The 15,944-nt window shown below is 41.8% G+C and overlaps 1 protein-coding gene across 1 annotated transcript in view; it reads left to right on the plus strand.

The window, feature by feature from the left end:
- Positions 1-4,705: 4,705 nt before the first annotated feature.
- Positions 4,706-15,944, plus strand: part of LOC137415492 (polyunsaturated fatty acid 5-lipoxygenase-like) — a 100,391-nt gene continuing 89,152 nt past the window's right edge. The window contains exons 1-2 of the mRNA XM_078782580.1: positions 4,706-4,742; positions 12,689-12,837. Of these exons, the coding sequence (XP_078638706.1) occupies positions 12,694-12,837 (144 nt within the window). The 5' untranslated portion in view covers positions 4,706-4,742; positions 12,689-12,693. The remainder of the gene's footprint in view (positions 4,743-12,688; positions 12,838-15,944) is intronic.

The following is a 15,944-nucleotide window of genomic DNA, read 5'->3' on the forward strand; positions in this document are numbered from 1 at the left end:
TTTATATTTATTAATATTATACAATGGACTACAAAATGTAAATGTTTCATGATATTTGTTATATTAAATCACCTTTATCTATCAATATTGTTGAAATGAAGATCAAATAGCTGTATGTTGAAAAAGTCAAAACTTTACATGGGGTGTACGTACTTACTTTTTCACGTGACTGCACGTGTTACCAATGGCAGTCCCAAAAGACTGACCTGACCTAAAATTTGCAAGGTAATATTAAAGAGGCCACAGTACAAGTAGCAAGGATGTCTTATTGGGGCTGCAACCGCTGGACCATAAACTTCACCTCTTGCCCCCTCTTCCACAGCATTACTTGAGCAAGTTAATATCTACCTTTGAATTTCTTGTTTTTATTTTTCAGGGATGAAACACTCATGCAGAACCTTGTCGGTAAATCACACGCGAGACAATGAAGACATGACGATGTATCAATGTACTTTTTCAAGAATAACAAAGACTTTATTGGACAATGCACAACACATTATAGTAAGGTAAAGGTAATATAAGATGTCGACTGAAGCCGAAGGCAACCCAAGGCTCCGACTTTACTGGCACATACAACTTCACTTCGGTATGGGATGCGCTACTGCTGACCCCAGATTAAATGCTAGTGATATCTTAGCCCCAACAATCTGGTATTTATTATGTCTATCTCAAAAGGATAACAGGCGGAGTTGACCCATTTCGTGTTATTTTGGGTAGCAGAACAGCTTTTCAACTACCGTATTTTCCGGTGTATTAACCGTGACAGTGTATTCACCGCACCACAGTTTTTCACCTAACCCTCAAAATAACAATCATGCTCCCGGTGAAGCTTGATCATGTATGACTGGAAGAGCGTAGTCTTATCAGCTGTGTCACCGGGTACATATTGGGAGATGTGTGTGTGATATTGAACCGACAGATCATGGTGTGCCATGAAACTGTGTAGGCCCACTGTGCAACGTTTTTCAGTTTTTCCAAGATGGCACCTGTACCATGTGACCTATGAAATCATAATTATCATTAAAATATTCTACAGGAGGCAATCCTATGGTGAAAATTTTGTGTCCATCAGACCAACAATTGCAGAGAAAACTAGAACGCCACTCAGTAGAGCGCATACTCCCGCCGTGGTTGGCCGCTGCTGAGCCCTATCTTCCAATGGTAAAAAAATCCTTCAAAAAATTCCTGGATCTGGAATAATATCCTGAGCTTCACCAAAAACGAAACAATTCTTCCTTATCCCAAGGGAAATCATCCCACCAACTTTCATCCAAATCCGTTCAGAACTTTTCCAGATATCTTGTTCATGAACACACGAACATACAAACACACATACGCACACACACACACACACACACGGACGGACACGATCGAATGCATTACTCCCTGGTGGGAGTTATAAAAATATTCATACTGATCAGATGAAGTGTTATACTTGCCTAATTATGACATCATAACGAAGGTACTGGTGACATCGTCATTAACATCTCTTATTCCCCATGGGGAGTACTTGACAATGAGCCATGTTTAAATTTTTTCCATGGAGCAGTTTTAGAGATGTAGAGGTGTGAAGTTTTTCCAAGATGATGCCCATACCATGTGACCGATGACATCATAATTATCACAAATTCTACAGGAGGCGCTCCTTTGGTGAACATTTTGTGTCAATCAGACCAACAATTGCAGAGAAAAAAATTCATACTGATCGGATCAAACTTTGTACCTGTCAAATCAGGACGTCATAATTAAGGTACTGATGACATCATCATTAACATCTTATTCTCTGTGGGGAGTACTTGTAGTATGGCAGATAGGTGCAGGAATTGTGCCTTTGATCATACAAGCATGGCATTTGGCACACAGAGTATGTCCTAAGAAATATTTGACTTTAGGGCCATCGCAGATTTGTCCTTTTTTGAAAAATGGCCGCCATTGTTGTTCCAGGACAAATCTGTGATGCCCCTATAGCCAAATATCTTCCTTCGGGCAAACTCTAACTGTGTGCCAACTCTCATGCTTGTATCATCAAAGTCACAATTCTCCCAAATATTTCACTTATCTGCCATACTACTTGACAACGAACCATGTTTCAATTTTTTCCATGGAGCCGTTTCAGAGATATGGAGGCGCAATGTTTTTAGATTTTTCCAAGATAGCGCCTGTACCACATGAACTATGACATCATAATTATCATTTAAAATCTTACAGGAGGAGGTGCTCCTATGGTTAAAATTTCATGTGCATCAGACTAACAGTTGCAGAAAAAAAAAATTTTTGTCCATTCTGCTCAGATCAAGCATTGCACTTGTCGAATTATGATGTAATAATGAAGGCACCGATGACATCAGCATGAACATATCTTATGCCCCAAGGTGAGTACTTGACAATGAGCTGTGTTTCATTTTTTCCATGGAGCAGTTTCGGAGCTGGAGAGGTATTACGTTTTTCCAAGATGGCCTCCGTACCACATGGCATAGACGTCATAAGTATGAACAACAAAAAAATTCTACAATCGGAGGCGATTGTAAAATATGGTAAAAATTTGTGTCAATCGGACCAATGGTTGCCGAGAAAATGAATTTTAAAAAGGCAGACATGCACACGTTCGCAAACCGATCGCCAACCCTGCTTTTCACTTCATGAGCACAGGGTGACAATGGGATGGGTACCAACTTTTTTTTCGGAAACTTTTTTTCGCTGAAAACTGATAACCATACTGATTTGTTGATATTTGGGTTGAAACTGTTCTCTTGTTTTTTTTAAAAGCAACTTATAGTCCCTATTAACCCCATATATGGGTTAAATAGTGTTACGTGCTCCTCCCCAAACCCCGGTCACGGTGTACCTCCGAGCCCCGAGAGGAGTCACGGCAGAAATATGTGTTATTCTGTATGTCAAAGTTCAATGGTGAAGCCACACCAATTGTTACCAACAAACAAGTATTGTATTATGATCACACAAGAATAACAGTACAACAACAATAGTAATAAATTGTACAGCCAAAATATATTTCCTATGATGGTACCATCAGGTTCGTACAATATAACTCACTGTGCTCCAAGTGAGCGAAAAGAAGAACATTCCCCAATGTCTCTATTCCGGCATCAAGCGAAAGTCGATCCGCTCCAGCGATCGTCTAAACGATGTCCATTCGAGACCAGAATCCCGTTCGGATGACAGTCACAGTCCCGCTGCCAAAGCTGCGCAAAGGTGCCGTCAAGGCGACTGGGAAATCACACCCTCGGGTATGGACGTTCCACGGCTCCAAATCGGCGAACTGCAGATTTCCCACTCAAACGCCACGTTACACACGCACACCAGATTAACGTCTGAATGTGGTGAAAATGGTTGAAGCGAAGTGAAAAACCTTGAGCGATGCGCAAAGCGCGTGAGGCAAAATGGCCGACGGCCCATTCTCGAGGCGTAACGGCACTACGATGATTCTCTTCGGAATCAACCGCAAAACCTGACACGCAGGTTGATCTGTCACAGCGATAACAACTCTGTCGCAGAAATCCCTTTCCTGGGAAACCCAAAGTTCACTCGTGACTCTCGTTCGCCAATCGTTCGCTCCAGACCTCGAAGCAGCTAGGCTTCTTGTCCGACTCACTCGCTCCGCCTTCTCTTCCTCTTCTTCCTCTTCGTCGTCGTCCGATTCCGGTTTCATTTAAAACATTAACTTTTTTACCTTTTGAAAATAGTAATCTGTCTCCCTCAAACGACAACAATAATAGTACATGGAATCAAAAATGTTTACAGTGGATGAAAACCACAACAACGGAAGTGACGAATCCGTAACAATAGGAATAAATAGGATTTTTATGGCTGTCCCTATTCACCCCATTTTATGGGTGAATAGGGACAGTCACTAATACAAAAAAATAATAATCAAGAAACAATCCTGAGTTTCCAACTTATTGCTAAAGTGATAGCTCAGATGGATGCACATAATATGCACCCATAATATAAACCACGGTGCCAATGAAAAAAAATATGGGATAAAAAGTTTCTCCAAACTGTCCCTATTTCTTGATTATTATTTTTTTGTATTAGTGACTGTCCCTATTCACCCGTAAAACGGGGTGAATAGGGACAGCCATAAAAATCCTATTTATTCCTATTTAACCCATATGTGGGGTTAATAGGGACTATAAGTTGCTTTTTAAAAAAACAAGAGAACACTTTCAACCCAAATATCAACAAATCAGTATGGTTATCAATTTTCAACGAAAACAGTTTCCGAACTTTTTTTCAGTTTGTGTCCCTATTCACCTTGCTGTCCCTATTCACCCCACTTCACGGTACATCGAACTTCAGTATCTTCATTTGACAAAGGTATTCAAAACCTATTTGAGTGTCCTCATGGGGATAGGTGTTTCGTCAGAAGACATTTGCACAAAATAGACCAAAGTATACCTGTGGAGTGTCCATGGCAGGTACCAACAAGATTACCTACCTGCGGAGTTGGCTGAAGTACATTGCACACCTAAACCATTTGGTATGAAGTTTTAGTTGTTCTGTCGAGAGGATTAACCATATATTCGACTCAACCCGGAGTTTGACATGGCAGATTAACAAGCTATTGACATTTTCAAGCCCTTTGAATAGGGAAATGCTGACGAGACTGAAGCGACATTATGCAAATACCAGCATTACCTGCGTATAAATGCACCTGGAACTGCCATTCTATGACCTGTGCATGAAGGGGCAGCCAGGACCAGGACACCCTCAAACAGCTAAAGGTGACTATTCTTTGTTATTTATCAATCCTGTGTTACGAAAAAAAAGAGCCTGGAATAAAGGAAAGTGTATTTGTTTGATAAATGTCAACGGGACAGGTGTAAGATGTGGGTAAGATGTAGGACGGAGGCCAAACAGTTCAATCTTGGTTTCATCAGACAACAGGATCTTGTTTCTCACACTGTGAGTCCTTTAGATGCTTTTTTGCAAACTCCAAACGGGCTTTCATGTGTCTTTCACTGAGGAGAGGCTTCCGTCTGGCCACTCTGCCATAAAGCCCAGATCGGTGGAGTGTTGCAGTGATGGTTGTCCTTCTGGAAGTTTCTCCCATCTCCACACAGGATCTCTGGAGCTCAGCCAGAGTGACCATCGGGTTCTTGGTCACTTCTCGTACCAAGGCCCTTCTCCCCTGATTGCTCAGTTTGGCCGGGCGGCCAGCTTTAGGAAGAGTCCTGGTTGTTCCAAACTTCTTCCATTTAAGAATTATGGAGGCCACTGTGCTCTTGGGAACCCTCCATGCAGCAGACATTTTTTTGTAGGCTTCCCCAGATCTGTGTCTCAACACAATCCTGTCTCTGAGCTCTGCAGGCAGTTCCTTCAACCTCATGACTTGGTTTTTGCTCTGATATGCATTGTCAGCTGTGAGACCTTAAATAGACAGGTGTGTGCCTTTCCAAATCATGTCCAATCAATTGAATTTACCACAGGTGGACTCCAATCAAGGTGTAGAAACATCTCAAAGATGATCAAGAGAAATGGGAGGCACCTGAGCTAAATTTCAAGTGTCATAGCAAAGGGTATGAATACTTATGTCAATGTGATGTTTCAGTTTTTTCTTTTTAATAAATTTGCAAAACTTTCTAAAATCCTGTTTTCTCTTTGTCATTTTGGGGTATTGAGTGTAGATTGATGAGGGAAAAATGAATTTTAACGATTTCAGCATAAGGCTGCAACATAACAAAATGTGAAAAAAGTGAAGGGGTCTGAATACTTTCTGAATGCATTGTATGTGCAGAACATAATATATGTATGCATTGTATGTGCAGATCATAATATATGTATGCATTGTATGTGCAGATCATAATATATGTATGCATTGTATGTGCAGATCATAATATATGTATGCATTGTATGTGCAGATCATAATATATGTATGCATTGTATGTGCAGATCATAATATATGAATGCATTGTATGTGCAGATCATAATGTATGTATGCAATGTATGTGCAGAACATAATATTTAGACACACAACAAAACAGAGGCAGTTACAAAAATTGTTCTGAGTGCTGCCCATTCTCATCAACGCATTTATAAATTCTTTTTCACCACAGAGTAGCATAATCTTCCAACATAAATCCACAATCATTTTGTGTGCAAGTATCAACAATTTTCTGTTTAAGTTGCTCAATTGGCTGGGGTTTCTGAGTGTAAATCGCATTCTTTGGAGTGCCCCAGAGGAAAGAATCCGGTGGAGTAAGATCTGGTGATCGGGCAGGTACTCAACTTGTCCATGGCAGGTACTCAACTTGTCCATGGCAGGTACTCAACTTGTCCATGGCAGGTACTTAACCTGTCCATCGCACAGTACTCAACTTGTCCATGGCAGGAACTCAACTTGTCCATGGCAGGTACTCAACTTGTCCATGGCAGGTACTCAACTTGTCCATGGCAGGAACTCAACTTGTCCATGGCAGGTACTCAACTTGTCCATGGCAGGTACTCAACTTGTCCATGGCAGGTACTCAACTTGTCCATGGCAGGTACTTAACCTGTCCATCGCACAGTACTCAACTTGTCCATGGCAGGAACTCAACTTGTCCATGGCAGGTACTCAACTTGTCCATGGCAGGTACTCAACTTGTCCATGGCAGGTACTCAACTTGTCCATGGCAGGTACTTAACCTGTCCATCGCACAGTACTCAACTTGTCCATGGCAGGAACTCAACTTGTCCATGGCAGGTACTCAACTTGTCCATGGCAGGTACTCAACTTGTCCATGGCAGGAACTCAACTTGTCCATGGCAGGTACTCAACTTGTCCATGGCAGGTACTCAACTTGTCCATGGCAGGTACTCAACTTGTCCATGGCAGGTACTTAACCTGTCCATCGCACAGTACTCAACTTGTCCATGGCAGGAACTCAACTTGTCCATGGCAGGTACTCAACTTGTCCATGGCAGGTACTCAACTTGTCCATGGCAGGTACTCAACTTGTCCATGACAGGTACTCAACTTGTCCATGGCAGGTACTCAACTTGTCCATGGCAGGTACTCAACTTGTCCATGGCAGGTACTTAACCTGTGCATCGCACAGTACTCAAATTGTCCATCGCACAGTACTCAACTTGTCCATGGCAGGTACTCAACTTGTCCATGGCAGGTACTCAACTTGTCCATAGCAGGTACTCAACTTGTCTATGGCAGGTACTCAACTTGTCCATGGCAGGTACTCAACTTGTCCATGGCAGGTACTCAACTTGTCCATAGCAGGTACTCAACTTGTCTATGGCAGGTACTCAACTTGTCCATGGCAGGTACACAACTTGTCCATGGCAGGTACTCAACTTGTCCATGGCAGGTACGCAACTTGTCCATGGCAGGTACTCAACTTTTCCATGGCAGGTACTCAACTTGTCCATGGCAGGTACTCAACTTGTCCATGGCAGGTACTCAACTTGTCCATGGCGACCAATCCACCGCTGAGGAAAATATTCACCCAACCAAATGCGCGCAACGATACTGTAAAGGGCTGGTGCCCCATCATGCTGGAACCACATTTCATCAATATTCGGCGAGCAAGCTCCAGCTGTATGAAATTCGTTTTTCAGCATGGCCATATAACTCTCACCTGTCACTGTTTGGTCAAAAAAGAACGGGCCCACGAGACCAGAAGCACACATCCCAACCCAAACGGTGACACCTGGGGTGTTGACATCCTTTTCAATTTCAACGTGCGGATTTTCACTTGCCCAATAAACGTTGTGCCGATTGTTTTTTCAGGAAAGGTGTCTTCCTCTACACATTTTTGTCTAAATTTTTTGCAAAACTGGTTTTAAGTGATCTGGTTTTAAGTTGAGCTGGTGAAGCATCTTTTGAATGGATGTTCGTGAAATGTCAATTTCTTGTTTAGCTCACCTGGTAGACTTTTTTGGACTTAGGCTAAAAGCAGCTTCAACAACATGTTTGTTTTCTTCGGTGCAGATAGACCTTGGTCTTCCAGGTCTTACCAAGTCTTTAACTGAACCAGTGGTTTCAAAGCGCTCGACAAGGTTGGCCACTGTGTCTCGTTTTATTAACCGGTGAAAGTGCTCTTCGAAAATGCGGCACGTCTCACCCTTATTCTCCATTTTGTAAAATGTCTTCACAATAAAGACACACTGTTCACCTGTGTAACGTTGGTAATTACTGTCCTCCATGGTTCAAATCCTCCACTTTTGGGATTCTGAAATCAAAATAATTATCAATTAATAACATCAAACAAAAATCAATTAATAATCAAAATAATAATAATAAATTATAAAATAATAATGAAGTTGTAGTGACTATTGTTCCGGCAACTGCCCTATTACTTCTGGCAACTGCCCTATTACTTCTGGGCAACTTCTTGCAACTGCCCTATTACTTCTGGGCAACTTCTGGCAACTGCCCTATTACTTCTGGGCAACTTCTGGCAACTGCCCTATTACTTCTGGGCAACTTCTGGCAACTGCCCTATTACTTCTGGGCAACTTCTGGCAACTGCCCTATTACTTCTGGGCAACTTCTGGCAACTGCCCTATTACTTCTGGGCAACTTCTGGCAACTGCCCTATTACTTCTGGGCAACTTCTGGCAACTGCCCTCTTACTTCTGGGCCACCGTGCATAATAAATTGTGGTTATGTACCTGGTATCATTCCAATTGCACTGGGCCATGGACGAACACCCAAGCCTAAGGTCTGAGGCCTGCCGATCTGTGCTGCTTCATTTCGGGTGGAGTCATATAAAGCAATGCGGTGGAGTTAGGGCAGCTGTCCAGCCAACGGGTATAAAGCAATGCGGTGGAGTTAGGGCAGCTGTCCAGCCAATGGGTACAAAGCAATGCGGTGGAGTTAGGGCAGCTGAAAACTGACTCATGTATAATATGCGATGATTTGTATGTTCAAAAAGGGCACCCTTTCCTCGGCAGCATCCCTCATTGGTGTCTTTCACCACCACGGCAACGCAAAAATGCAGGAATAACAGAAAATTATTGTTTATTTAGATGTTTTTGGATAATTGTTGTTGTATTTTGTATTCCTTTTGTATTTTGATGATTTTCGTTTGTACCACCTTGTACCTGCGTTCAATTTGCCTTAACAAAGCGATATTTATTTATTTCCAGATTAATGTCCAGATGCAGTATGTGGGTGCTCGTGAAAACAGGGAGATTTTGCATTGACGAAAACATATTCTGAATGTTTGTTATAAGTTATAACCAGGGAGCCTCATAGGTCTGACTACAAATGTAAACCTGCAATACTTCAAATTTGCACTGTAAACAGTTACTGGTGGATACCGTCTATAAACGAAAATGTGTACGAGTTGCAACCACTGCAAATTGTCTGTAAGGCCCCCTTTACACAGCACGGAGATCGTTGGGTGACCATTGAGCGATCATAAATTGGCCCGATCTCTCAACGATCTCCAAAGCCTCGAAAAAGCCGTTTCTGTGTAAATGTTTGGGAGATCCTTGTGCGCTCGTTGTGCGATCAAAAATTCAATTTTCGGCAACTTTCATGGCGATCTATAGAGATCTTTGAGCGACCTTGGCGATCATTGAGCGCCCATTGAAACATCCTTGAGATATCAATGGAGACTAAGCCTCCTGCAGCGACCATTGAGAGTTTGCTGAGCGCTCGTTGTGTGACCAAGAGAGATCACTGAGAGATATACGGAGATCGCTGAGAGATCAGGTGCGACCAAGAGAGATCACTGAGATACCAGGAGAGATCACTGAGGGATCATGGAGAGTTCCTTGGGCGACCAAGGAGGTTGCTGAGCGTTTCTTGGGCGACAGGGAGCCTCTGGGTATATATATATATGAGAGGTCTCCCGTGCTCTTCCATCAGTCTCTGACAAAGTGTTGAAGAAGAAAAATTTCCAGAAGGTCAAGAGTCCAAGATGAACAACGAAGCTTTGATACATGGTGCCATCCTACTCGGTCACCAGCAGCTTCCTCCTCTGGAACTTCGGGACCACCTCGACCACCTTGACCAGCACCTTGACCTTCAGAGGATCTCGGTCTTGGCTTCTTGGTCTTCTTCCTGATGCCTTTCATTCAGTTCTTGTTCAGTTCTTGTTCTTGTTCTTGTGTTCTTCAGCAAGTCTACAGAGAGAATGAAAAATAGGGGGTTTAGCACCCGTATTCATAGCCCCCAATGCCGCACTTCTCATCACCGCGGCAATCTCTCCCCAATCTCTCAACGAACGCTCAACAATCTCTCAAGCGGAAATTGCTCGCCCAATGATCTCTCAGCAATCTCCGCCCCGATCTTTCAATGAACTCTATTGGTCTTTCATCGAACGCTCAGCGATCCCTCAGTGATCACTCAGCCATCTCTACCTTCGGGGTGGAAAAATTTGGCGTTCATTGAAAGATTGCTGAGAGATCATTGGGAGATCGTTGAGCGCTCCTTGAGCGTTCGTTGAGCGTTCGTTGAGAGATCGCTTCCTTTGGCGATCGTTGAGAGATTGTTTTGGACCAAGTCAAAACTTTGAGGAGACCGTGGCGACCGTGGAGATCACTGGAGATCACTGGAAGATCATTGAGAGATCATTGAGAGATCTTGGTGATCGCTGGGCGCTCATTGAGATTTTTTCATCGCTCAACGATCTCTCAACGATCGCCACCCCTGTGTAAAGGGGGTATAAACAACACAAATCCACAGAGACTTCACGAATCATATCACCATAAGACCAAGAAACCACAGCTCCAGTTGGGAGCAATCGTGCCTGTGCAAGATCACGTGATGTCCCATTGTCTTCATTCACGTGACCCATTACAAGGATGAGAGTGAGGCAACATTAGCGACTTTTGATTCTGGATATTTTAATTTGCGGATATTTTCTGCCGGTTTTGTTATTTTTATGCCTCCGCCCCCGAAGGTGGTCAGAGGCATTATGTTTTCGGGTTGTCCGTCCGGGCTAATCCTCGATTTTCTCAGCAACCATATGTCCGATTGAGACAAAATATTCAGGGTAGGAGTGACACCCATGCAGAATGTTTTTTAGCTGTGACGAGAAGCTCTATGAGAGGACCGCGTTGTTGTTGTGGTGCCTTTTTGAATAGCGCTTGCGCATACACTCGGACGTGCGTTGGTATGAGGTAAGAACATCTAGGACTAAAATCGTGATTTGTTTGAAGAAACCAGAATATATTTAGCTGAAAGACAAAAAGACGCTAGTGCATGCATATCATTTAATGACTGGTCGAATTTGGCAGCGCATATTGCAACGGATATCCTCACGGTTCTACACGTCGCAGCTGGTGACCATACTGTGGTCATTTTTCTCTTGTTTCATCATAATTGTGACGTCATAGGTCATGTGGTATGGCAGCCATCTTGGAATAAACGCAAATAATACTAAAATGATTTCTCGGAAACCGCTGAATGGAAAATTTTTAAACTTGGCACATTGTCAAGTATTCCCAATGCGGAACAAAAGCATGATAATGATGACATCGGTGAAATGGAACACAAGCCAAAAATGTTTTAATCAAATTCCTTATCCTAAGAATCTGAAATTGCATGCACATGATCTCTGACCCATTTGTATTGAAATATTAAATTTATGACCGGGCACATGGTTTGGCAGCCATATTGGATTTAACCTAAAACCTTTTAAAAAAACACCTCCCAAACCACCAAATCGATTGACTCAAACCTTTACGTGTGTCATTGACTAGGCATGGTGATTAATAGATGATCACGAAAACATCATTGGTCACATCGTGTGGCAGCCATATTGGATTGAAGGAAAATATTAAATAATTATATCTCTGAAACCGCTTTCCCTATTGATGCAAAATAGTTACAAATATCACCTAACACCATCGTTGTATATAGTTTGAAAATGATGACATCGTAGGTCATGTGGTTTGGCAGCCATCTTGGATACAAAAACTAACCTTATCCAATTAGCACAAAACTTCAGAAGCGTGATCCCCTGCCCATACATATGTAGAGTGTACATTTTTTAAGGTCATATGTCACGTGGTGTGGCAGCCGTATTAGCTGGAAAGCCGATATTTAAATAAATCCCTTCTCTGAAACCGCTTCACCGATTGATGTGAAACCTGTCATGGCTGGTGAAAATGTGATACTTGAAAATATACCGGAGGATAACAGCTGAAGGGATTTAAATCAAACTTGTTTATTTGTAGGACAGTGAATGAGGGCATCTACCCATTGTGGGCCTATGCGGAGGCATATTGGCGACACTGTCGAGCATTGCTCTAGTTTTTCCTGTGATAGTGGCTTTGAGTTACATCAGCATGCGAAATTTCAGCTTTATGGCCACTTAGTGCAGTGCAGCGTATGTACGGTGCAGTCGTTAAGTTGTATACAACCCAGATGTGTGGAACGGGATGATCACAGAACTAAACCTACTTTTCCTTACACCTTGATGTGATGTGATGTGATGAAAGTAGTAAACATTTATTTCAGTGAATTCGTGATTAGAAAGAGCTTTATATATACAGAATGACAATGTGTACACATTACCAACATCAATGATCCCACATTGAATCAACATCATCAAACTGACATTAGATTGCTGGTGGATATCCCAATATTATTTCAAGCCAGCTGCAATGTTGAAACAATGTGAAGCGCCCGCTAGGCATTTTATGCATGTACATACATACATTTTGGTTATGTTTTGGCCATACAAGAGACATTTTGGTTATGTTTCCTTTCCCCCAGACAAAATGATCTACACAATAACAATCAAAACAAGCGATCATGACGATGCAGGCACATATGATTACATGTATGCAACCCTGATTGGTGAGCATGGTGAGAGCGAGAAAACAGAGCTCGACAATTTTGGAAAAGACTTCGAACGTGGATCTGTGAGTTTCACCCTTTTACTGATTATTATTATACTCATCTCCAACATGGCCGGACTTGAATGAAAGATAGTTGTTTAAAAATCCCTTGCTGGATAAGATAAACCTTAGCTTGTGTTAACAGTGTCATATGACACCCCTCCCAATGCAATATGTGATTGAGGTTGATAAAATAAGCCAACCACAGATAAAAGCAATCATTCATTGCATACAGGCTGAGTCGACCAGCCTGGTGTTTATTAAATGGCTCGACAGGGGCTTGAACTCAGGACTCATGGATCTTAAACCAGCCACTTTAACTGTTAAATCAACACCAGGCTTACACAAGGGGTTAGATTGCTGGAACACAAAAATGCTCGTTCAACAATTATTACCAAGCCTGATAATAAGCTGTTGTTCCCCGTTAATCCAACACCAAACAAAATATTTAGTTCTAAGAGAGTAGTATAATAAAGCAAAAATGGTAAACAAACCTCATAAAACTCACATGCTGCAAAAAGACTAGATATGCTAAACCAGAACAGCACTCGGTAGAGCGCATGGTCTCGCCTCGCATGCTCATTTGAAAATATCATCTTTAACAGTGAATATGTGAATATGTTACTATTATAGCTCACATCCATTATGGCTCATATACCCGTATCATCTATACACCTGATGATGTCACATACATTGCCATTATCCATAGCTTTATTAATTATTCATTGATTATTTGGATATTTAACGACCACTTTTGTGCACATTAAGACTAAATTCTGTTGATGAAGATAAATATCCCCAAAAAAATAAATTCAAACTATATTCCCCATGGTTCATCGATCTTATGCATGAAATTTTGCATCAATCTGTTTAGTGGTTCTGGAGAAGAAGATTTTTTTACGTTTTTATTTTCTACCCAATATAGCTGCCAGACCACATGACCGATGAATGAATGAATGAATGATCGTTTTAAGGCAATTTTTCCCCGCTAGGGCGGGGGTTAGCCTTGCGGGCCCCATGACAATCATGGTTCCCTGTTTGAGGCAATGTTTTTATGGCCAGATGCCCTTCCTGACGCCAACCCTTGGTCGCCTCTTACGATGCACCAGGGATACGGTGTACCTATTCTAAATCGGGGTACACACCGTGATAATTCATCCCAGCAAAGCTGGTACTCAATTTGCCTACCTCGGAAGGATGACAGGCTGAGTCAACCCCCCTGGCATTAATTCAGTGATCGACCAGGATTCGAACCCAGGATCCTAGGATCCCAAGCTGGCACCCTAACCACTAAGCCAACACCAGACCACATGACCGATGACGTCATAAATTTAATTCTTCACTCACATCGGGTCGTAGATCAAATATGAAGTTTCAGATTTTTTCAGATAATGATTTTGATTCAACCAATTATGGCTGGAATACCACTTTACCAATGACGTCATTTTTATCACCCTATACACCCATGGGAAGTTGATGACATGCCAATTTTCCTTTTTATTCGTTGGGCGGTTTCGGAAATGTCAATTTTTTTCCTTTAATCCAACATAGCTGCGAAACCATGTGACCCATGACATCAGAGGTATCACTAAAATAGTTTTGCATTGATGACACATGCGGTTGCAGAGAAAAAAATTTTAAGTGAAAATATATGGACGAAGACAGACAGGGATATTGCAATGGTCCGCAACGACTTTGTGGTGAGATTAACAATCAAAATGAAAAATCATTCATAGAGCGACACTTGGCAAATGAGAACAAAGCAGAATGGCACTCAGGAGAGCATCCCTTTGACCTCACAAATAATTGATGGTTGAATTCTCTGACCTGATATGCAAATCGTCTTCAAATTTTAAGTTAATCGGATGAAAATTGACAATTTTAGAAATCTGGCCTATTGACCTTTTGACAGATGTTGATCTCAAAAATAGTTGATGGTTGAATTCAGTTGGCTGGGATGAAAATCCTATTCAAATTTCAATTGTCAATCGGATGAAAATTGAATATTTTAGAAATTTGGAAAAAGTGGTTGACCTTTTGCCTTTGTTGACCTTTTGACCTTTTGACCTCAAATATATAGGATTTTGTCGGACCACAAACTCTACTATTTGGTGAAGTTTCGTGAAGATTGGTTTAAAATTGTGACCTGTAGGCAAGTATAAGTGAGCGGACAGACAAACACACACAAAATCACTCGTAGAGCGACACTTGGCAAAACAGAACAAAGTAGAATGGCACTCAGTGGAGCATCCTCTTGATCTCAAAAATAATTAGTGTTGAATTCAGTGACCTGATGTGCAAATCGTCTTCAAAGTTTAAGTTAATCTGATGAAAATTAACAATTTTAGAAATTCGGCCTATGTTGACCTTTTGGCCGATGTTGATCTCAAAAATAGTTGGTGGTTGGTTTCCGTAAGCTGATATGAAAATCCTATTGAAATTTCAAGTCATTCAGATGAAAATTGAGGATTTTCGAAATTTGAAAAAAAGTGGTTTACCTTTGGCCTATGTTGACCTTTTGACCTCAAATACATATACGATTTTGTTGGACCACGAACTCTACCATTTGGTGAAGTTTCGTGAGTATCGGTTTAAAAATGCGACCTGTAGGCAAGTATAAGTGAGCGGAAAGACAAACACACAAACACACACGCAAACCGGAATGATCAACATACTTGTCAAAAATATAGTTTTTTTGCCAAGTAATAACAGGATTTGAGGAGCACTGGGCGATTTGTCACCAACAAAATCACAACAATTGTGATTCAGAACAGTTGTTCATCTCATGTTGAATGGGATGGTGTTACAGATGTCAGGAATCGTATCGTATGTCAAATATTTTCTTATTTTTGAGCAACATCCAAGGCCTAGTGCCTGATTGCCTTGTAATCTAACTCCTTAGTCTCAAAAAGGAAGGCAGGGCCACCCCCCTGTACACATCTCCGGCATTAAACGGTCTTACTTCCGAGTCTGCTTGCCAAACCTGCTGCATGCAGCATAACAGAGTGCCTTCATACCTGCCTTTGTGATTTCCTCCACTCTGGCAGTCAACTTGCTCCCAATGGCACCAAATCTTATCCTCTCTGTAGTGTGTTGGGCTCACTGAAAGTACTCATCTACATAAAAGACCG

This window comes from Myxine glutinosa, chromosome 7 (genome assembly GCF_964187855.1).
Source record: "Myxine glutinosa chromosome 7, kmMyxGlut1.1, whole genome shotgun sequence".
Classification (NCBI taxonomy): Eukaryota; Metazoa; Chordata; class Myxini; order Myxiniformes; family Myxinidae; genus Myxine; species Myxine glutinosa.